Here is a 24,265-nt window from a genome sequence, read left to right as displayed (position 1 = left end):
CTTCAAGGAACAACCATTACTCCTGTTATGAATTAATATTTCCCAGGATTGTGCTCATATGGTCCTTGATAATATTAATTCATCTGATTTTTGTTAATAGCATATACATTTGTGTATTTTTAAATAATAGTATCTTTTTTCAATCCCTGTAAATCAGGGATGATATTCACAAGTTTTTAAGGTCAGGAATTATAAAAGAAGCACATCATTGGAAGAAGTCACTTGAGTCGGGGCAACCTAACATGCTTCACTTTATTAACAATAGGACAACAAACAAAAGCTTCATAGATCCAGTTTATTAAACCAAAAACCTTTTAGTTATATTCTACAATAAGTGACAAGGAGCATGATTCTCATGATTAGTCAACATCTCCATCACCGTTGCAATATGTAACTTCCAGGGCAGCAGAAAGGAAATGGAATAGACCTTTTGCTTTTCACTTCTGATATTTCCTGTTTGCTTAAGATAGTGAGTCAAATAGGGAACAACTGTGGCCTGATGGAATGATAAATCAGGTTTCAAGAGCTCATGGTTTGTCACTTATTGTGGATTCTAATTGTGGACTTTTTTCATACTTTTGATGTTATAATGATTCATGAACTGCAATTACAGTCTAATAAAAAAAATAAACCATTACTCACAAAGCCCCACATCTTGTGGCTTGAACTGACATTTGAGTGAAAGATTCAGACTGAATTTGATTGCTATCTATGCCATTCGTCAGGCAAGTTATTAAACCAATTTCCCGCATATGGGTTGATACTAAAGATTTTGTGAGAGGAAGATCAAAGAGTTCTCCCAGGCTTTCAGTCCCACCGTTCAATATTTCAGGTCAACATTGCTCATACACAATCTTAAGCCTTCTCCAAGATAATATCTCAAACACTGTGGCCCAGATATTAAAAGGACAAAGGAGGTGAGATCCCGGTCAGCAACTGAAAGACCTGGAAATCCCAGGAAAAGCAGAAGCTTTTGGGATAGTACTTTCAAAGAGCTTTTATTGTGATTCCTGCCCAGTTTTATTGTATTGCCTGTCCAGTAGTTGCCAGACTGAAAGCTGGTCAGTTGCTGGGCAGCAGAAGACAGCAGTCCAGGTCTGGCAATTGACAAGTTCAGGGATCAATAAGGTCTTGAGTCATGGACGAGAAATGGGAGGGAAATTGGTTAATATGGGGCAGAGATCACTTGTGTAAAATCCTGAAAGGAGATGCTGAATCCAACTCCTATTCTCCTCTGTTTTATTAGAATATTGAATACACCCCAAGCCTTTCTGATTGAAGATGCAAAAACTGCAGATGCTGGAAATATTCAGCAGGTCAGGCAGCATCTACGGAGAGGAAACAGTATTTCAGGTCAATGATGAATACACCCCAATCTCTCAAGACTCCAGCTGTGTAATGCACCAAATTGCATTTAACATATTTTCGAATTTAGCAATGCCCTCCGCCCTTGTGCAGGGTCTCATCCCTAAATCTGACCCTTTGCTGCCTGATCCACTGAGTTACTCTTGCAATTTGTTATTTGCCCCAGACTGCAACACCTACAGTCTACGGTGTCTCCAATCCGCTCTATCCGATCTCTTTAGGGGCTCAACATCTCCCTCTGCTGTTCTACCTGAGCTAGTATTCAGCTCGGTCTGCACAATAACATTCTCAACTGATAGAGCACCCTCTGCAGAGCATCGCTCCCCTCTGCAGTTGCCCATTTTATTCCGTGTTCAGACGAAGGAATTGGGGATTCATCATCAGAATCAAGCACAGTAACGCTGCCTCCAATTCTTGTGTGAACTACAAGAGCACAGGTTGGAGCATGCACGCATACTTAACCCTTCCGGAAGATCTGAAGTTAGTCACCTTGTGGCAGAGGCTTGTGAGTTTCTGTGATCCCGAGAGTGATGTCATCCGGAGTTTAGCCATGTGACCCTTAGCTCCTGGTAGGGTCACCCGTGGCAGAAGGTCAAGGGGGAGGTTCCAGACCAAGATCAATCCAAGCAAGATCTCAATAGTGGAGCTTGTGGAAGTTGATGACAGATCACAACAGCAGTGAAGGCGGAGGAAGGCTGCTCCAGTCCACCTAACGTCCCGCATTAATTCCTGTGGCAATCAGCCAGTGGCATAGGGGGCAGAATTCTGAGGTGTAGAACCCACTCAGAATATCTGGATTCCAGATCGACCTCTGCAGCCAGCTGAAGACGCTTTCAGGTCTTCAATAGACAACCTCTTAGGAATCATGCTCAACCCGAGTGATCGCACTTCTGAAGTAGCAATCATTTTGTTCTCCTTTACACTTGTGTATTGATGAATGACATAAACAAACATGAATTAGGATATTTATTAATGGAACCTGTGCCTAGATGGAATTAGGATACTAGCCACAAAAACTGCTTGCTGCCGCTGTCATATTAGTCACCACTCAATTTTGAATTGAGAATTGTAGTTGCAGGCACAAGTGACAAGCAGGTATTCATCTCCATAAGGGATGAAGCATGGTCTACCTTTTAAGACAATTGTCACATATGCTCATTGCATAGACCAATGTATAACAACAGATGTCAGCTTTGTGCTCCAACATCATAAAATACTGTGGTTCTGGTTAATTGGGCCATTAGTTAAACAGGGCAGCTGCTTAGTTGGGACAAACCTTAAAGAACAAAAACTAATTAAAATTGCCCAGATTCCCTTTGTTTATTTGGGACACTATGCTGCTTAACTGGGCAGGAGATTGCTGCTGCATCAGTCACATGCACTTGCCTGGCCTTTAGACATCCCTAGGGAACACGCACAACACGGTGGAGGAACTCAGCAGGTCAGGCAGCATCCGTGGAAACAAACAGTCAACATTTCAGGCCGAGACCCTTCATCAGGACCAAAATGTTGACTGTTCGTTTCCACGGATGCTGCCTGACCTACTCAGTTCCTCCAGCGTGTAGTTCGTGTTGCTTTCACCCCAGCATCTGAAGAGTATTTTGTGTAGACATCCCTAGGGCATGTCTTAGGGCAAACAGTTTTTAAATAACACCAGTTGCATGTTTTTGTATTCAAAAATCAGTAATTATTGTCACTGATAGTTGGTGAAAAATAAGCGGTATGACAATTCAAAACTGTTATACTCACTGCGGTTTCAGGCATTCAAACTTGCAAACGTCAGAAACGGCTAAGAGTGAAAATGAAATGATTCTACTACTTCAACAAGTTAGGAACTACAAATAATTTGAAGGTATTTACAATAATCTTGAATATTACAATAAAAATGATTATGTAATTGCTGAAAACATTGCATGACAAAAGTCCATTACCTGCACGAGATGTCTGTGCAGATTTTGTTCATTTAGTCAATCAAAAGAACATAGTAATGAACGCTGGATGAATTCCTGCATTAATAGTCTTTCATCAATAGTTTTAAGGAACTAATACACAGTTTTATAGTACTGTATTTGTAGTGTTCTAATTTGTTTTGTTTTTCATTTAAATACATACTTTGTTACTCAGTTAAAGGGTAATTTGTCTTTTTTATACTCTTTAAGCTATTTCCATGAAGTGCCAGCTAATTGGAGCAGCTGCTTAATAGGGCCAAAATGTTCTAGTCTGATGTGTCCCAATTAACCGGAGTCCATGTATAAAGGAAACCTTAAACAAAAAAATACAGCTTCTTTTCTAAGACAGAAATAACAAATGCTCATCTAAATACATGGCACAGTTTAAAGATGATAGCAGTCGGTTCAACATTTTGCAAAGTAGTTATCTGCTTTATCTGAGGGGAAGTCGTATTGCCGTTCCTCTGCTCAGGCTTGACCTGGGCCTCTCTGTGGAAGTACCTTGACCTGAGTGGAGACTGTAGTCGACCCCTGCAGATTCTGAGCTGTGCAAGTGTAGAGCCCATCGTCGACAGGGCGGGCCTCATCCACCAGGAGTATGCTTTGGGATGACCGGGCTATCTTTCCACCAGGGAATACTGGATGCTGGCTCTCCACAGTGTAGGTTGGTCTCCCCAGCTGATTACAGTAGAAAGGGATAAAATGAAATGGCAGACAGAATTTTAAAACATCAATTCCATTTTCAACAACAGAGTAACTTAAGAGTTAGGCAAATTCACATTTTGTTACTGTTCCACTCTAGATATAAATATCAAGAAAATAAGCCTGCTACCTTGTAATACGGACTTGAATCTCTTTGCACACTCAGCTTGTGGAGGCAGCAGGAATTTAAAGTTTATAACAATGATGGGAACATACATTTTAGAACACCAAATAGCATCAATAAGAACAAAAGTATTTTCAGCCTGTGGTTCCAATCAGAAAATACTTGAGCAAGCAAACTTCAACGTTGTTCAGAAACACAATTTAAAATTTTCTTCAGATTAGCCATACACTGTCTTTCAGACCTTGGAAATCAACTATATTCAGTGACTTGCAGCAGCATACATTGATTATTATTGACTGACAACAGACAAGAAAACAATAGTTTTACCTTACCATAAAAGAAATGTTCCAAACCAATTCACTGAGTTTTCATCAAATAAGTAGACACTGTGTTAAGGCATTAGCAAAGGAAGTTTAATTTACATGGAAGGTTGCAGGTGCCTAAAACACGCTGCTAAGGGAGGTGATAAAAGCAGATACAATAGACATTTAGACATACACATGAACAGGCAAAGAATAGAGGGTGTGGACTATGTGCAGGCAAATAGGAATAGCTTAGATTGGCATCATGGTTGGCAGACTTGGTGAACTGAGGGCCCTGCTCATGTGCTGTATGTTCAATGTACCTTGCAGTTTCACATTTAATAAGGATTTTTACAGATTTCTCTCTGAATGCAGTAAGCAGTGAACACTTTAACAAATCCCATTTACGCAGGATATAAAAGTGGCTTTCCCAGTAACCAGTTATACGTCCTGAAGTCTTGTACAGGTGTGAGGCCTTGGACTGGAGCATGCCTTATGAGAATAGACTGAGTGAACTCGGCCTTTTCTCCCTGGAGTGACGGAGGATGAGAGGTGTCCTGATAGAGGTGTATAAGATAATGAGAGGCATTGATCATGTGGATGGTCAGAGGCTTTTTCCCAGGGTAGAAATGTCTAGCATGACAGGGCACAGTTTTAAGGTGCTTGGAAGTACGTACAGAGGAGATATCAGGGGTAAGTTTTTTACTCAGAGAGTGGTCAATGTGTGGAATGGGCTGTCGGTGGCGGTGGTAGAGGTGGATACAATAGGGTCTTTTAAGAGACTCCTGGACAGGTACACGGAGCTCAGAAAAATAGAGGGCTCTGGGTAACCCTCGGTAATTTCTCAGGTAAGGACATGTTTGGCACAGCTTTGTGGGCTGAAGTACCTGTACTGTTCTGTACATTTTCTATGCTTCTAAAAGGCATAATGCTTGTCCGAACCGAGAGCTCTAGATACTTTGGCATTGTTGTTCAGATTGTTTGACCTTCATCTACCTAGGAGTAGATGCAATTCCCATCTTAATCTCTTTTTCTGTTTCCCATTCCCAGTGCCTCAATCTCTACACTACTTCACCCTATGGATGTGTTCCCATTAGTCAGTGGTGGGTCAGATAGCAATGTAATTCTATAACACTCACTATCACCCTGCTTCTCACACAGCTTCCTCACTGCTTTTGAAGCTTCAGGTGAAGTTGGTGCAGATTTCTTGGTGACCACCTATTACATAGCCTTCCCTTTTTTTATCTGCTGATCAATGTCAGCGAGGCAGTAATATCATGAGATATCCTTTCCTGATGAGGTCCAAGGCTGAACATTATGTACAACTCAAGACAGCAAGAAAATTCCTAGTCAAACTTTGAAAGTCCTTGGAGGACTGAAACTTACCTGCTGGCCAGGGAATTCCCAAGTGAAGTCCACCTCTATGTTAGTTTCTCCAACAACTGTACATGTTAAGTTGAAGTTGGCCCCTGCAAGTACAGACCTAGACGAGGCTGTGATTGTAGCTGATGGAGGTGCAGATGGATCTGAGAAAATAAATACGTTGCTTGCCCTCAAAGATAGTCTACATTTCCTATATCAGAATTATCTTTTGTTTTTTCTCTATAATTTAAATAACATTTCATAATCACTAGGTAAAACTTTGCAATTGAACATAGAACAGAACATGAAGCGCAGAGCAGTACAGCACAAAACAGGCCCTTCCACAAATAATGTCTGTATTGGGAATGACGGTCAAATTAAACTAAACCTCTACTGCCTGCACATGACCAATATCATGTGGCTATCTAAAAGCCTCTTGAACACCCCTATCATATCTAAAAGCATTTAAAAATCTTAAAAATAGTGAAATCAATGAAAGTAATAAATTTTAAAAATCATTCACAGGGTTTGTCCCCTGCCAAGAGCCTTGTTAACGAGACTGAGTATTAAGAATGCATTTGTTAGTGGATCTAGAGACTACTTTCCAAAATGTTCCAGCCTCTGGGGAGAGTACACGTTCCAGCTCAGGAGACCCAAGATTTACAGTGAGGTGAAATGATTTGTGCACCCTAACCAATACCTCCTCCACCGCACGTACAGTTAATTCGAACACCAACTTTAACTGCTTCATTAATGGCAGTTATGTGTCAACTGCTCTGGAATTCTCAGTTGAATGTCATTGTCATGGAACTCTCCTCCAAGCCATGCTCTTTGAATTAAGTCTCCTCACAGCCCATCTCTTTTGATTAACTCTCCTCAAAGCCATTCTCTTTTGATTACCTCTCCTCAAAGCCATCTTTTTTGATTAATTCTCCTCAAAGCCCAATTCATTGAATTAACTCTCTTCAAAGCTCTTCTCTTTGAGGTTTTAGTCGTCTCCTCCAACAACTGCTACGTGGCAAAGTCAAATTTACTTTGATAGTACTCTGTAAAATACTTGGGACAGTTTACTACGTGAAAGCAAATCGTTCTTGTTTTTTTGGAGTATAATTTTTTGCACTCAGTATTCAGGTGCAAATAATTTATTAGCTGTTTAATTATGTATTCATAGCTGTTCTGTCACATTTTGTGCTTTTTCATTACCATGAATATACAAATAGAACTGTTGGATTCAACTCACCCTGGCACCATCAAAACTTTTAAAAGTAACAAAAAATTGTCAGAGGAGTTCATAAAGTTGAACAGCATCTTCGGGGAAGTGGGGAGGGAAGGAGCAATTGTCGATGTTTCAGCAGGGTTCTGCCCCAAAACATTATCAATGTGTCTTCTCCCATCCCCACAGACGCTGTTCGACCTGCTGAGTTCATTCAGTGTTTATTCGTACACACTGCAACTCTGCAATCTCTTGTGTCTTCAAACCTTAGAAAGACCTGTCTATTGACCTATTTTTTGAGTTCTTTCGGGTTCCTGCTTTGTGCCTGCCTGTAAGCAGACATATCTCAGGGTTGTATAATTTATACAATCTTTTACAATAAATGTACTTTGAATATTCTTTGCTTAAGGAGAAAGATATCTGCAAAATAATGGTGATGCTCTTATTTTACTGATATAATGGTAGGAGAAAATAGAAGCTTCATTTCTGTCTGTTTATTTTTCTTTTTTTTCTCTATCTCTCAATCTCTCTGTCTCTCTCTCTCTGTCTGTCTGTCTCTCTCTCTCTTCCTCCTCCTCCCCTCCCCTTTGTGTTTCTCTTTACCTCCCAGAGTTTGTTGCTCTTTGCTTTCGTCAATTTTCCCCTTCAAAAGCCTTGGGGTGTTCAGGTGACATCTGCGAGTCTTGTGGCTATCATTGTATTGAATGGTACAGAAGGGATATTTTCTCCAGGTAGCAGAAAAGTTGGCCAGCATTGGCTAAAGCATCTTGGTTTCAAGCTCAGCTGCCAGGGTTCTGTGTTTGCTCAAGCTATGAAGACAATGATCAATGATCACCAAAGCCAACAGCAGCAGATACTATCTGATGATACCATACCTACCTGGCAAAAACTCCAGTACCCACTTGCAGTGACCTGAAATTATACTGAAGTCACTATTTTTATATTAGCTGTTACAAAAGACTGGAATTGGGAATATTTGGTGAGTGCCCAATTATTAATATATTGTAAAATTATATATATCTATATAGTTTATTTTGCAAAGGGACATTCAATAATTGATTTTATGTTTAACAATATATTCAAAAATATAAGCATCTGGGAAAACACTTGAATCACCAAAACTATAGACTAAGTTTTGGTAAATGAGATGAGTATAGATCTTCTTTGGCAAATGGGACTGGCTTAGATGGCAATCTTGGCTGGCGTGGACCAGTTGGGCCAAAGGGCCTGTTCTGTTCTATATGACTCCATTTTTTGGGGGGGACCACCAAGTCTTGTCTGTACTTATCACATTTTTCTGTTTCTGTGCTGTATGACTTCATGATTCTAGAGATGTACATGTGGCATATGGAATTAATTCAGGCAGTGGAATTGGTATAGTGAGGCACGATAGTCTGTATAGACATGGTGAGTGGAAAAGCCTGGTGCTATGCTATACTACTTTGTCACTTTATAGGATACTTACAATTGATAAATATGAGCAGGTACTTTGTTGAACTTTGCATTAGCCCCTGATAGCTTGCCACACAGTATAGTGTGCCACCAAACAATGGGAGAGCCTTATGGATAATAAAACCTTTCTTGACATCAAACGTGATTAATCTCCCATCCACTGGAATCACCTCCGGGGGGAACTCTCGGTGTAGAGACACTTTGGCAAGAGGGTTTGTCACTTGGCACGGTAACCGTGTGGGCCTGTCAGTGCGAAGCTGAATAGCTTCGTAGTAATCATTCGCCGGTACAAACAGCTCACGTGGATCTGCAAAATGAAACATTTGCAATCTGAGTCATTGCACGCAATGCAGGTTCACAGTGTTTAGACCTGTTTGGGGATTTAGTTCCAATTCAGGCCGTCTAATTGACTTGCTAAAGGAAAATGTGCTGCTTTTATTTCATTTTATCCAATTCCAGCTTGGATCCTGCTGAGGTATCTCAATAAAGAGGAAGGATTTGCAAGCCACAAAAACACTCAGTGAAAGTAAGCCACACAGAATGGTGGAGCAACTTAGCAAGTCAGGTAACATCTATGGAGGGAAAGAAAACAGTCGATGTTTCAGGCAGAGACCTTCCATCAGGTTTGGAAAGGAAGGGGTCAGAAACCAGAACAAAATCCAGAATGTAATCAAGGTTTCCAGCATCTGCAGAATCTCTGACATTTTGGTTTGTGGACAAGAACTCAGTTTCCAACATCACTGCCTAGTTACCACTCATCTTCTCAGACTCATGGTACAGACATGGCACACTGGCAGCTACACGTGATTGTGGGCATCCTGTGAGTGGCAAATGTACGGCTTAATTAGGTTGAGCCAAAGCCAGCTCATCATATCTGCACAATTCTCAAGTTAGTTATGTAACTGGCACTCTTTGAAGAGAACAGCAGTAGATATAACATACTGGGGAACAGAGTGTAGGTACTACCACCAGTTTTTATAGTTTTTACTATGGTAAACCTCTGATAATCCATGGGACTTTGATGGTTCCAGACTATTGGCTATTTCAAAGATCTAAGTAAATTTATTATTAAAATAATATTCTTCTCTTAATATAGCAATTTGCCGGCTGGTGGCATAGTGGCATCAGCAGCGGACATTAGGGCGAGAGGTCCCGAGTTCGAATCCGGCCGGCTCCTTGCACGCTTTCATCAGTGCCTGGGTTGAGTGTCAAGCTAGCAACTCGAATTCGTAAAAACAAACCTGGAGAGGGATGGGCTCTGCCAGGTTTCAAATGTCCAAGACACGCCGTACGATTAACAATCACCAAAAAGATCAGTGCAGAAAGCTTCTCATGACGGCGCTCCGACGCCTCCAACAGGAGTTAAGGGCGCTTACACAATATAGCAATGCATTTTAATTTTATTTCCTTTTTAGATGTTCCGCAACAGTACAATTTCTCCAATCCCTTGGAGTGCAGGAAACAGGGCCCCAGTGAATTTAATGTGGACTGCGGGAACAGAGACCTAGTAAGTTTAAAGAGTGTGTAAGCGAGTGTAAGTTTAAAGGGAGTGTACCAGGAGAGACTGAAGGCAGCACAGCAGACAAAGCCTCAGTGAGTTTAAAGGAAGCACGGACACAAGTGTTGCTAGCAGATCATCAACTTGGTGGAAGATGCTCTTTGGCCTGCCAGCACATCAACAATACATAGACATGGTGGAATGCTGCAAACTGGCCCATTCCAGGCTGCAGGACGACGTGCTGAGGGACACATTTAAGCTTGGTGCAGCCACCTCAGGGTTCAGTGGCGAAAGACTGATAACTACTGCACAAAGAAGGGCTTCCTACTGCACAGTGAGGAAGCTCCTCAGCTATTCTAGTCCCCCAGGGGGCCAGATGAGTGGCAATTAATTGTTCTACTGGGTTTAAGGAATGCAATAAAACATTACATAATGCAATAACTGTAAATATAAGAATGAAAGGGTATTGGACAGTTTATTCTTGTAAACATTATCTTATTTTGAATGAGGTTTATTTTGATATATTGGAAAACGTATCCCTGTTGAGTTCAATGGGAGCACAGTGAAAAACAGTGCAGAAACATGGCCCTCGTGAATTTAAAGGGAATGTAGTTATAGAGCCCTAATGAGTTCAATGGAAGAAAAGAACAGGATCCCAGTGAATTTAAAGGGAACAGGAAATTAAAACCAATGAGACAAAAACCACACTATCTGAATTTCTAAATATCAGATGCTGAATTTGGTGTTATCAGTTCTTTTTTAAATAGGTGGTGTCAACTAAATTTGCTGAACATTAACATCTGGCATCCAAATGGTGATGACATCAGGGAATTATCTGGTTAAAAAATTAACACAGCACTTTAAGATGGGAACACCAGTACTTGTATGACTACAAAGCACTTCCAGTATATGACAGTTTTCACAAAATCAAACAAGACTTGAGACTAGTGGGAGGTATCTTGTATAAAGGAGGAATAAAATACACATTTTAAGATTGTTACTTTGAGATCAGAATGGAAATCTGACAATTAAGAGGTCTCCATACATTTATCAAGAAACAAATTGCATAAATCCAAACACGAGGAAATCTGTAGATACTAGAAATTCAAGCAACACACACAAAATGCTGGTGGAACGCAGCAGGTCCACAAGCAGTTTGTGTGTGTTGCATAGATCGCAGCATCTTCTGCAGTTAGAACATGTAATTATGTTTATTTGCCAGCCTGCAATTAATTTCAGTTAAATTTAAACCTTTCTGCTATATGAATCTTTAAAATCACTTTACAGTGATTCGATCTATTTCTGTAACACAAGAGATTCTGCAGATGCTGGAAATCTTGAGCAATACACACACACAAAAGTTGAAGGAGCTCCAAGGTCAGGCAGTGCCTATCGTCTTACTTCAATCTCACTGTCCCTTCCACCTACCTCCTTACCCAGTTTCATCTATCACCTGCCAGCTTGTACTCCTTCCTCACCCCCACGCCTTCCTTTCCAGTCCTGAGGAAGGGTCTCGGCCCAAAACCTCAACTGTTTATTGCCCTCCATATATGCTGCCTAACCCACTGAGCTCTATTTTTGTGTCTGCTTTAAGGGTCACATCTAAATGTGGTCCCCACCAGAGAAGAAGACGTAGGTGCTGCCCGTTTTGGAGTCAACCTTTCTGCAGGTCTCAGAGTCACAGTCCAACGCCCAGCAGCTGTATTCACCCGTATCGGCTCCTGTGCTGTTCACTACTGTCAGTTGGCTAAATCTTTCCTGATGGCTGATGCTGCAATGTAAAAACCAACACTTAAAATTCAAAAAGCAAGCATTGTTCCATTCATAAATTTGTTCAAACCTTCCTTTTATTTGCAGATATTGTGAAATTTTATTTGCAAACTTTTGCTTTGCACCCATAAATGATATATATTATACTGTATATAGAGGGGGAGCCTAGGACCAGAGGGCACAGCCTCAGAAAAGAGGAATGTCCATTTAGTACAGAGATGAGGAGGAATTTCTTTAGCCAGAGAGTGGGAATCTGTGGAATTCATTGCCACAGACAGATGTGAAGGCCAAGTTATTAAGTACATTTAAGGTGGAGGTTGATAGGTTGTTGATTAGTCAGAGTATGAAATATTATGGGGAGAAGACAGGAGAATGGGATTGAGAGGGATAATAAATCAGCCATGATAAAGTAGCGGAACAGACCCGATTGCTCCTATTCTTATGGTGTTATATATTATATGTTTTATATATGGAAGTTTATATAATCTCTTTCTAAGGTTAAATAAATAAGCAGTCAAATTTAGAATTTCAATAGGTTCAAAAGAATATTCATCCTGAAATTCTTTTTCTTTGCAAACATCCATGAAAAACAGAGTACCCCAATGAATGAATGACAGTTAAAGGTTAGAACCCCAAAGCCTCCCCCAGCTGCCCCCTCCCATCCACAAGCAGCAGCAGAGCAACGACCCCTCCCCCACCAGCAAAAAAAGCATCTGCACTCTGCCCCAAGCACTCGAGCGTGCAGCAAAGCATCGATGAAGACACAGACTTGCAGTACTCCAAAGACCACTTATCCACCCGGTAATTCGACATAACACAGGCGCTCTCTCTCTCTCTCTCTCCCTAATACGGGGCAAAAAAGGTGTCCCCATTTCACAGCGAGAGGGGAGACAACTCGTTGATTTATAATGAATCTGGACCAAAATGTAACATTCTGACATTTTAAGAAGCACTTAGCTAAGTAGATAGAAAGGAAGGGTTTGGAGGGTTATGAAGTTCAAAACTAGAGGGCACGGATACTAGATGAGAGGGGAGAGATTTAAAAGAGACTCGAGATGGAAATACTTAACACAGAATAGTGAGTAGCTGGAATGAGCTGCCAGAGGAAGTGGTTGAGGCAGGCACAATGGCAACATTTAAGAGGCATTTGATTAGATAAATGAAGGGGAATGGTTTGGAGGGTTACAGGTTGAATGTAGGCAACTGGGACTAGCAGGGAGGATGCTGTGGACAGCATGGGCAAGTGGGGCCAAAGGGCCTGTTTCTGTGCTGTATTACTCTAATTCTAAAGTCAAATTGATTGGACCATACAGAAATACACAAGATGCCCATTTTAATCTCTCCTTTTTGCTGTTTTTTTGATAAGATATTAAACTGAGGCTTCTGACTGCTATCTCTAGTGACACTGGTGAGACACTGCACCATTCTGCGGGCAGCGAGCAAAACTATTCTATTAAATATACTTTTTCTGGACTACAATGGCTTCAATCCTCAGTCCATAATTTCCTTTTGGCTTTTGTGCTTCTCAGCTGGCTGGATGGCCCGGTGTTTTTGTGGTATTTTGATGGATTTCGCGAACTGAATTTTCAAGAATGCAGGTACGGTTACATCGGCCATTGCTGGAGCAGACTTGGTGCCTGATTGAAGCAGCAAAACCTGGGCCCAATGCGAAGTTTAGCCAATTTAAGCACCAAACCAGATTAAAAAGATCAAGGACAAACCGGTGTTCAGCTCACTACATCAATCAGCTGCAGCCCTGAAATGGCTCTGTGGCCGTGGACTCACTTTCAGGACCCTGAGGTTCACGTCCAGTGTCTTATTTGTTTACTTTTTTAGTGTTTGCATGATTGATTCTTTTCTCATCACATTGGGTGTTTGATGGACTTTGTTGGGTGAGTTTTTTCATGGATTCTATTGTGTTTTTTTGTTTTCTGGCTGTAAGAAAACGAGTATCAAGGACACAAATAATTTGATAATAAATATACAATACTGTGCAAAAGTCAGGCACATTTATACAGTATACATTGCTCAGATGTCTGGACTTTTGCATAGTACTGCAGTCATTTTATGTATTGCTGTCACGAAAGGAAATACATGACATAAGTGAGTGATACTGATATAGGTCTTTATTGTGGACTGAGAGTGAGAAAGGGGCAGGGAGAAGGGAATCACAGATGGAAAAAGAGGAAAGGAGAGGAGAGGGAGTGGGAAGCACCAGAGAGACATTCTGTAATGATCAAACAAACCAATTGTTGTCACCAAATGAGTTTGTCTGGTGTCTCAGGCCCCGACCTCTGGCATGCCTTCTCTACTAACAGTCCCACACCCCTCACGTGGCGCTCCATCCTCGCCATTCCCAACATTCTTTGCTCCTGCCAGATTTACAAACTCACACTCCGCTCCATGTTGACAAATACAGTACTGTGCAAAGGTCTTGGGTATCCTAGCTATATATATATATTATTTTTTTTAATTTGCCTAAGTCTTTCCCACAGTCTGTACTTTGAACTTTAAACTTTTGAAAAAGTCCCCTCAGCAAAATCTTAGAGAAGATCAGGAGAGTTCTGACCAATATTTATCCCATAAATACAGACTAGCATCTCCTGTCATGCTTGCGGATTTGGTTGTGCACTAAATTGATTGCTGCATTTCCTATACACAACTATTGTGTCTACAAAAGTAAGAGACTGGATGTGCAAACAACTCTTACTAACTTATCTCGCTGGGAAATACAACTCACTTCAATCCTTTGGGTCAGGGAAGGGAGCTACTGATTCCTTCTGATCCAACGTTAAGGACAGCATCAGATTCAGCTGTTTCATCTCGGATAATCAAAGGATTGTCAAGGGTCACTCACTCCGATTAGCTGAGATACCATTGCCCCAGGAATTAATACCATCTTCTTTGAATTAAGTCCAGGGAAACTCAGAAGAGTACCCTGCAAAATTAAAGTTGGCTGTTGTCTAACACATATCAGTCTCAAAGGGAAACTAATTCAGCTTCAAAAAAGCTACAATAAATAAGAAAAAGAAGGATAAATCTTCCAAATGTTTCTATGGAAATTGGTACTTCAGAACAATAATATATTATTACTGAGTAGAAAATTTATTCATAATTGCATTCATTTTAAACTGAATCATGATTGTATCAAATTGTTTTTAATCAGCTCTGTCAGCTGCTATTCCACTTATCTGTTGCTTTAGAATATAGAGTGTAGGCATCGTAAAGATTGATAAACATTAATTCGTATTTCAGATGAAATATTAAATTGAGATCCCTTCTGATGGATGTGATTAACAAATGTAAAAGCATTGTTCTGAAGGGCAGAGGAATGCTCTAGAATTTCCTGATTCAGAAATGTATCTTATAAATGTAATGTTCTCATTTTCTGTTGTATTTTTAAATTTTTGTTTTTTTTAAGAGATAGAGCAGGGCACAGGCTCTCCAAAGATTAGAAGGTTAATTGGTCTTTGGAATGTGGAAGGAAACTGGAGCACCTGGAAGAACATATAATCATGGGGAGAACATAAACCCCTTACAGACAGTGACGGAATTGAACTCGTGTCACTGACACGGTAAGAGATTTCTGCTAACTGCTATGCTACAGTGCACTGATTGTGCATGAGGTGTGACCCAAACTGTAATGTGGAACAGGACTAGAATCCCAAGGTTTCAAATTTTGTCCCAGTGCAATTCACCTAAAGTTGGTATTATCAACTTGGCCCAAAACATTGGAGATCAAATTACTGTCAAAATTAGTGTATTTTGCATTTAAAGAGCCAGCCTTTTTAATTTCAGGAAATGCTTTCCTTAGAGTGCACTGTTTTATTTTACAAATTGATTAAGTTCAATAAAACATGCAAAGTAAACTGGAGAGAAAAAACACTTGTCAAAATATTGTAAAATTTTACTCAAAATTAAAATTATCCTCTCTAATGGTACCTAAATAATGACACATGTCCTCAACTGAGGAAGCTATAATGTGGAAGAAATTTCAATAAACAACATCCATTTACTCTGTATTAGACTTTTAACTGGTTTGTGCATCTGTTACAAATTTAAAATATATTGCAGTAGATTATGATGAAATTAAAGGCTAGAGTAAATTCTATTTCTGTCCAGTGTAGTGGATATTTATTGAGGAACTTATACTAAATTTATTTTGTTCCGTTCCCTTTTTACCCGTGTTGTCAAGATGCTGTGGTGTTCAAAGTTTTAAATAAATTTGTTATCAAAGTATACATATGTCAACATATACAACCCTGAGATTCATTTTCATGGAGACAATAACTGTAGAATAAAGAAATACAATATCAATGAAAAAATACACACAAAGATAGCCAAACAACCAATGTGCATAAGACAAATTTGAAATACAAAAAAACGACAAATAATAAGTCACTAAATAAAAAAACAAATATCGCGAGCATGAGTAGTAGTCTTTAACGTTAATCCATAGTTGGAAGAATCAGTTCAGTGCTGAGGTGAGTGCGTTGTCCACGCTCATTTAGAAGCCTGATAGGGTAATAAATGTTCCTGAACCTGGTAGTGTGGGACCTACCTCCTTTGTGATGGCCGCAGTGGGATGACAGCACGGCCTGGATGGTGGGAGTCGATGATGATGGATGCTGCTTCCTGCGGCAGCACTCCACGTAGATGTGCACAATGGTGAGGCACATTTCCTGTGATGGACTGTGTGATTAGTTGTTGTCTCTTGATTTCACTTTGGGAAATACTGTGGGTAGCTAAATAACGAAAGGGTATTTTCAGGTGTGATTGTGTGCAACTGGTGAGTCCAGTTAATGATTAACAAAAGACCCCCACTCACTGAGGATGATGTGTGCACAAATAAACAAGGATGAAAAACATTACAGCAAACGGATAAATACCTGAATCTGCCGTCGTTTTCCTCGTCTAGGTAACTGGGATAGGTCCAGCTGATGTGGTCGCCCCTGCAGCGTAGCACAAGAGTCTCTCCTGCAGGAATTACCAAAGAATCGGATGGTTTCTGAAACCTGCCTCTCTCCAGTAGCTGGGTCATGATGCCGAACCGTGCGGGTTTCTTAACTGTTACCTTCTTCACTTTCGGCTTGCTCTTGTGCCTTTTGTTGGTCGGTCTACCTTTCTTGTCAGCATTTCGTTTTTTACTTTTGGCAGCTGTTACATCCTGGCAATCCACTAAAAGAGACAACTTCATTACACCCAGCAATACTTAAATATGAACCAATTTATTTTGCTTTGTAATCGTGAGTTTTTATTGAACTTAGGAGTGAAAATGTCTTTAATTCTTGACTGTCACTTTTATTCTGCAATCAAAAATAACACCATTGAAATAGCTGTTGGCGAAACCAATCCACTTGGTGAATACGACGTTTCCCCAAACATTCTTAAAACAGTAATATTAATTCCATGGGTTCATTTTGTTCTTGTTTCTTTAACAACTGCTCTTCGATCAGTCTACCTTTAATGATGAAAATGTGCCTGTTACGTATTGCACAGAACAAGAACGACAGTGAAATAGTGTGATTAAATGATTTTTTAAAGATTTATGTAGTAACACCACATGCTGGGTAATTTACAGTGAAGCAGTGAACCGGGCTTGCCTAAACAAAACACATGCGCACTTGAAAGCCCATGCTTAGGAGTCTTAATGGATTCACCGCACTGTCAGACAGCCACGTGTGCATTTGCCACATTCTCACAATCGATCTGACGCAGTTCTGTGGCCTTATGGCCAACTTCGGCCAACCGTGATGTTTATCTACGCTAGTCCTAAATGTATTAAGTCCATATAACTTTAATCATTTCCTAACCAACTATCTGAATAACTACTTTTTATATGTTCCTCTTGCTCACATGTCCTTTCCACCTAGATTTTGTTTTCTCCCACCATGAAGATAATCATGACTGTTCGAATTCGTAAGGCTTTTTATCTATTCTAAGTGATGAGCATCAAGCAGACATTTCTCTGATATATTTTAACAGTCACATAAATATAATACAAACTGAATGATGTATGTAATCAACATATTCAAAGCACCCTAAAATTAGTCTCTCAGAGAAGCACAAAGTTTATCAATTACAAGACAAATTATATTTTGCTTGTTATACACAGGTTGCATTTCTCAATGTAGCACAAATGATTTGTTTTCAAATGTAGAACAGAACGGACAGCACAGGCCCTCTGGCGCATAATACTCTGCCAGCACTTTAACCTACTCCAAGATCAATATAACACTTCCCTCCCACGAACAGAACTGTAATTAATATTCATTAACATCATTAGGATGTCTCATCTATTCACAGACAGAGATACACATGTAACATCCACTGTATTTGCACTGACTGCTGCCATTCACTATCTACTCACAAATAAATTGGTCAAACATACAGTAGAACAAGAACAGAAAAAAAATTGGTCCAGCAAATCATTTCCATCCTGACACGGTGAAAATAGCATTTCCTGTCAACCCATCCAAATAATAAAACAAGAAGAACTCTTAACGTGATTTGGCAAGCCATGCTTGAAGTTTTCCCTCGAACTCCTAGATGATCAAGCAGATTTCAATAAACCACATTGATGAGCACGGTAACTCCATGTCATCTGCAGAAATTCTCTGATGACTCAGCAGTAGTTGGGTGTATAAAGGGAGGACGGGAGGATGAATACAGGGCCCTGGTAGAGGACTCTGTCAAATGGTGCAAGCTGAATCATCTGCAGTCAACATCAGAAAGACAAAGGAGATGGTGATGGACTTTGGGAAGACTAAGCCTGCACTGCTATCTGTTTCTACTGATGGTGAGGACGTAGATGTGGTAAGAACCTACAAGTACCTAGGGAAGCACCTGGATGATTGACGAGTGGTGCACTAACACAGGAGTTGTGTACAAGAAGGGCCAGAGTCACTTCGACTTCCTGAGGAGACCGAGGTCCTTTGGAGCATGCAGGCCTCTCCTTCACATTTTCTACCAGTTTGTTGTCGCCAGCCTAATCTTCTATGTGGTGGTGTGCTGGGGCAATGGCGTCCACACAGGTGATGCCAACAGGCTCAGTAAACTAACTAGAAAGACTGGCTCTGTTATAGGGGTCAAACTGGACACGCTGGAGGCTGTGGTTGAAAAAAGGACCCTGTGGAAAATCCTGGCAATTCTGGACAATGTTTCTCACCGTCTGCATGCCACTTTGGCTGAACAAAGGAGCACTTTTCGTAACAGACTAAGACAACTGCATTGTTCCAAACAGCACTATATGAGGTCTTTCTTACCCTTGGCCATTAGGCTCTGTAAAGAGTCGATCTATAGCTGGGGAAGTGGTGACACCCTCCTGTTACACTGTTTGAGGTAACTTATTTTTTTATTCTTTCTTGCTTCTCTTCTGATATTTGTATATTTGCACATCCGTGCACTTGTAATGTGCAAGTGTGACACTGTAATTTCCTCCGGGATCAATAAAGTATCTATCTGTCTTCCTTAAGCTCAAATGTCTTCCATGCCAAAGATCTTTTGCAGCTTCCTTTAGATGCCTAAAACCCTCCTACATTGAAGAGATCCAACCCAATGTACTGTAATGCTCTTCGGGAACAGCATTCCTTGCAGAGCTTGTACTGATTAGCCTTCCACTGAGAACCTCCCTGTCACATAAATTGGGAGAGGCCAGAAAAAATACAGTAGGTTAACATGGTCAATCTTGCAGAAGGTAATAAAATACATTAGCTTCCCAATGATCTTGTAACATTCAGCAGAACTAGATGTGGACCTTCACAATTACACAGTACCATGTCAAACTCTCAGGTAAATATATATACTAGGGTGCCTAAGATTTTTGCACAGTGCTGTGGTAATTTTATGAATTGCACTGTACTGCTGCTGCAAAACAAAACAAGCTTCATCACATATGTGAGTGATGATAAAAGTGATTCTGATGTGGGTCTCTATTGTGGACTGAGAGTGGGAAGGGGGTAGGGAGGGGGTAGTCAGGTTAGGGAAAGGGGGAGGGGGAAGCACCAGAGACATTCTGTAATGATAAATAAACCAATTGCTTGGAATCAAATTATCTTGCCTGGTGTCTTAGGGCTAGGTGTGTCTGCATCCTTGCTAACCCCCTCTCCTGGCACTTCTCCTCTGTCACCTGTTCCACACCCCTCCCGCGACGCTCCGCCTTCTCCATTTCCAACATCCTTTGCTCCCGCCAGATTTACAAACCCGTTCTCCGCTCCATGCTAACAAACATATCAACGTGCGGAATTGCTATGCACCTTATATATACCGAAGGCTTTTGCACAGTACTGTATGAGCTATCTACACCCTTAGGTTTAGCGATGTTGAGGAGTTAACAGGAAGTGTTGCATGCTGTTGTCGCGACTTAAAAAGTTCAGTACCACGTGCGGGATATTTACTGTCTCGCAGGGGAACATCTTTGCTTTCAGTGCTCGGCGATTGGAGTGAGATGGGCTTGCCCTGGGCCTTTGATGACGGATACTGCTTTCCTGTGCCAGTGCTCCTTGTGAATGAACTTAATTGATGCGGGGGGCTTTGCCTCTGACGGACTGGGCTATATTCATCACTTTCTGGAGTTTTTTTCCTCGGTCCTGGGCAGTGGTGCCTCCACGCCAGGCCACGATGCACCCAGTTAAAATACTCTCCTCTGTGTGACAGGCCGAAAGTGGGCAAACGTTTCAGAAAGTAGAGGCGCTGTTGTGTCTTTGCGAGTATTCTAACGTGTCGATCCAGGACAAATCCCCTGATATGTTAACGCCAGGGAATTTAAAGTTACTTTCTCTCTCCGCCTCCGTTCCGCTCATGAGGACTGATTCGCGGACCTCCGGCTTCTTTCTTTGAAGGTGATGTTACTGACTCGATTGGCCTCTTTCTGCCGTCGGCCGGTCAGAGATTCAATCAACCCACAAGCTGCAATAAACAGCGGTCGTTTCCCCCTCAGAGCTGAGGGTCACTGCAAATTTCCCACAGCACTGCGTACAGCATTTATTGTCCCGTTTAAATAGAATATGATTTTAACCTCTAATTATTTAATCTTTTGTTTACCAGAGTGTGATTTTAAAATACCTTCGGGTAGTTATGGAGCTCAAACGTTAATTCACGTTTCTCCATTATAATCCCTTACAATTTTACTCACCGAATTCCAGCAAAAAAACGCTCAGACAAACCAGCAGGAAAACTGACCCCAGCCTCATTGTGGAAACTCCGTTTAAAAATAAACGAGGAAGCTTTTGCGCTTTGCAGCCCGCGAAAGAAATGCCGTCTCAAAGTGGAGCGAATTTGACACCAGCTTCGTTGTTCCGGGCGCTCCCGCCGTCCGGGGAACTTGCACTCTCCCCGAGCGAAATGAAGGAGTCGACTGTTTCTCGTCCAACAAAGTGCCCTCACACACCTGAACCTGATGAAGCTGCCAGTCGAAAAGACAAACTCAATAGAGTCTATTCAACAGAATTCAGCTCTCAATAAATATCCACATTCCTACCATACTTCCCTTCCCGCCGCTACCTTACCCTTCCGAAATCTAATTTAACACGTCGAAACCCCATCGTGAGTCCACCTCATAATATGCATATTTATTTTCCCTTGTAGCCACAGAGGTCAATAATAAACGACCTCTTATAGTTCACCGTCGAGCCCTGTCTTTAAAACCAGAAACGTAGCAAATATTTCTGAAAGGGATCCCCCGCGTGCAAGGTGTTTTTAACCCTGCACTGACCCACACAAAATGCTGGAGGAACTCAGCAGAACCAGGCCGTGTCCATGGAGAAGAGTAAACAGCCGATATTTCGGGCCGAGATCCTTCATTAATAGTTGACGCCTTGATTCCGCTTGGGGAGAGGCAGGTTCCATGGCACCGTGGGTTTCTGCTGCGGGAGTTGCCGAGACCACGAGCTGGTGTCAAATTCGCTCCAGTTTCGATCCAGTCTGTCGCTGGCTGCAAAGTGCAAACGTTTTCTTTATTTGTCTTGTACTCTTTGTAGTGCAGTCATCCGCAAGGTAGGCAATGTAGCACGCAACTTGAATTCTTGCAGGTGACTACAAAGGAATTTATGGCTATTAAAATACAAAGATTAAAACTGAAAGATTGCTGAGCAAACACGAGGAAATCTGCAGATGCTGGAAATTCAAACAACACACACAAAATGCTGGTGGAACACAGCAAGCCAGGCAGCATGAAAACGTGACAGTGCTTCTCCTTATAGATGCTGCCTGGCCTGCTGTGTTCCACCAGCATTATGTGTGTGTTAAAAGATTGATGGTTTGTTTTGAAAATATTATAAAATAATATAAATTAATAACACGGCAGTAAAATATTCCTTACATCCAAACATATATAGAAAACCCTTCAGTTTTGTAGTCGTTCTGCATGTGCCATTTTTCCCGCTATATTGAATGTCATTTTTTAAAACTGGTCATTTTAAACAAAATCTGAAGATCTTATTTTGATATAATATTTAAATTGAACATTCTGGAACTCTCATGAGAAAATCTGCAGATGCTGGAAATCCAAGCAACACTCAACATTCTAGAACATTCTGTTTGATGCTGACTGCAACTGTTTCACATAAACATCAAGAATCAGAATTTCGGTCCCAGTACCTTATCAGAAATCTTTAACAATGCCAATAGCTCAGAGTTACAATCACTAACAATGAAAGGGTTAATGTATGAGGATGTCCTGGGTATGACTCTAAACTGCAACCGGTGATGAGGCTCTGATTGGGGACTTTCAGAGCTTTGGGGAAAGTGGAGTTACCCCTTAGTCATTCATTGCTCCCAGGGCCGCTCTGACCCTGAACGGTAGCACCTGCAAGCATTCCTGCTCAGGATACGAGCAAAGACCAACGGCAGATCCAGCGGGTTCAGTAACTAACTTATGATGGAGAAGGCGGAATGAGCTAGGACCTCAAATGGCAACGGCTATAGTACAGGCGGATGAACATTTGGGAAGAGCAATGGCCATTTCTTCAGTTCGTCCAACGGAAGGCAATAGCAAACCGCAGTTGCTAGGCACTAGATTTCCTAGAATCTATTTGCTAAGAAAACCATGATCTAACTCACAAAATGTATCGCACAACAACAGCGTCCAGAGGATCTTCAAGACAATTCTGAAGATGCCTTGCTCAGTAGGGCTGATTCTGGGCAGTAGGTGTTTCCCCGACTGTCATCAAGCTACTGCTCATAAAATTCAAGTAACACTAAAGAAAATTATTGCCACTTGGAATGTAAGAACCCTATATCAAGCAGGAAGCAGGTGGAGTCTCATGTAGATAGGGTGGTGAAGAAGGCTTTTGGAACGCTGACCTTTATAAATCAGAGCATTGAGTACAGAAGTTGGGATGTAATGTTAAAATTGTACAAGGCATTGGTAAGGCCAAATTTGGAATATTGTGTGCAGTTCTGGTCACCGAATTATAGGAAAGATATCAATAAATTAGAGAGAGTGCAGAGACGATTTACTAGGATGTTACCTGGGTTTCAGCACTTAAGTTACAGAGAAAGGTTGAACAAGTTAGGTCTCTATTCATTGGAGCGTAGAAGGTTGAGGGGGGATTTGATCGAGGTATTTAAAATTTTGAGAGGGATAGATAGAGTTGACGTGAATAGGCTGTTTCCATTGAGAGTAGGGGAGATTCAAACGAGAGGACATGATTTGAGAGTTGGGGGACAAAAGTTTAAGGGAAACACGAGGGGGTATTTCTTTACTCAGCGATTGATAGCTGTGTGGAATGAGCTTCCTGTAGAAGTAGTAGAGGCCAGTTCAGTTGTGTTATTTAAGGTAAAATTGGATAGGTATATGGACAGGAAAGGAGTGGAGGGTTATGGGCTGAATGCAGGTAGGTGGGACTAGGTGAGATTAAGAGTTTGGCACGGACTAGGAGGGCTGAGATGGCCTGTTTCCGTGCTGTGATTGTTATATGGTTATATGGAAGATTGGACAATGTGATAAATGAAATGGAAAGACTAAAGATTAACATAATGGGAATTAGCGAGGTTCGTTGGACAGGTGCTGGAACATGTCAGAACAGAAATAAAACACTCATTTATTCTTGTGGAACATCCCATACTAATGGAGTAGGGATTCTTATGGATGAAAACACGGTGTTTTAGGTCATTGGGCAATATCAGAAAGGGTGCTCCTTGTTAGATTCAGAGGACAACCATTTAATTTAGCAAACACACAGGTATATGCACCAACAACAGAAGGAACAAATGAAGATATAGATAAAGTCTATAAAGAGCTTGAACAAGCAAAGAATGGATGCAAATCTCAAAATATTGTTATTGTCATGGGAGATCTAAATGCTAAAGTAGGACAAGGCGCTAATGGAAATACCATAGGGAAATTTGTACTAGGGGAAAGAAATGGAAGAAGCGAGAAATGGGTAGAGTGGTGCAAGATGAATAATCAGGTCATTATGAATAACTAATTTAAAAACCATCCAAGATGCTTGTGGACCTGGAAAACTCCCTGTGATAACACCAGAAATCAAATTGACTTTATTACTGTAAACCAAAGATTTAGAAACT

General features: G+C 41.1%; 1 protein-coding gene across 3 annotated transcripts; it reads right to left on the bottom strand.

The window, feature by feature from the left end:
• Positions 1-236: 236 nt before the first annotated feature.
• LOC132405578 (platelet-derived growth factor receptor-like protein) lies at positions 237-21,529 on the bottom strand. 3 transcript variants are annotated; one of them, XM_059990493.1, is made up of 7 exons: positions 21,450-21,529; positions 20,871-21,140; positions 16,627-16,915; positions 11,587-11,738; positions 8,483-8,776; positions 5,829-5,968; positions 237-3,992 (listed from the first exon to the last, which is right to left on the bottom strand). In XM_059990493.1, the coding sequence occupies exons 2-7, from the start codon at positions 20,926-20,928 to the stop codon at positions 3,783-3,785; spliced, it is 1,143 nt and encodes a 380-aa protein (XP_059846476.1). In that variant the 5' UTR covers positions 20,929-21,140; positions 21,450-21,529; the 3' UTR covers positions 237-3,782. The 3 variants fall into 3 exon arrangements, with proteins under 3 accessions (XP_059846476.1, XP_059846477.1, XP_059846478.1); XM_059990494.1 differs by lacking the exons at positions 20,871-21,140; positions 21,450-21,529 and adding an exon at positions 21,347-21,370 and having other exon boundaries at positions 241-3,992; XM_059990495.1 differs by lacking the exons at positions 20,871-21,140; positions 21,450-21,529 and adding an exon at positions 21,244-21,331 and having other exon boundaries at positions 241-3,992.
• Positions 21,530-24,265: the final 2,736 nt, after the last annotated feature.

This window comes from Hypanus sabinus, chromosome 15, assembly GCF_030144855.1.
Source record: "Hypanus sabinus isolate sHypSab1 chromosome 15, sHypSab1.hap1, whole genome shotgun sequence".
In the NCBI taxonomy this organism is placed as follows: domain Eukaryota; kingdom Metazoa; phylum Chordata; class Chondrichthyes; order Myliobatiformes; family Dasyatidae; genus Hypanus; species Hypanus sabinus.
The sequence above is the reverse complement of the archived record's forward strand: the minus strand, read 5'-3'. Positions and strand labels throughout refer to the sequence as shown.

Coding starts and splice junctions, on each gene's coding strand:
- LOC132405578 (XM_059990493.1), bottom strand. CDS start 20,928: ATGAGGCTGGGGTCAGTTTTCCTGCTGGTTTGTCTGAGCGTTTTTTTG. Junction 16,916..20,870: donor CGTTTTTTTGCTGGAATTCG/GTGAGTAAAATT, acceptor TGTCTCTTTTAG/TGGATTGCCAGGATGTAACA. Junction 8,777..11,586: donor CACCTACGTCTTCTTCTCTG/GTGGGGACCACA, acceptor TTCATTTTGCAG/ATCCACGTGAGCTGTTTGTA.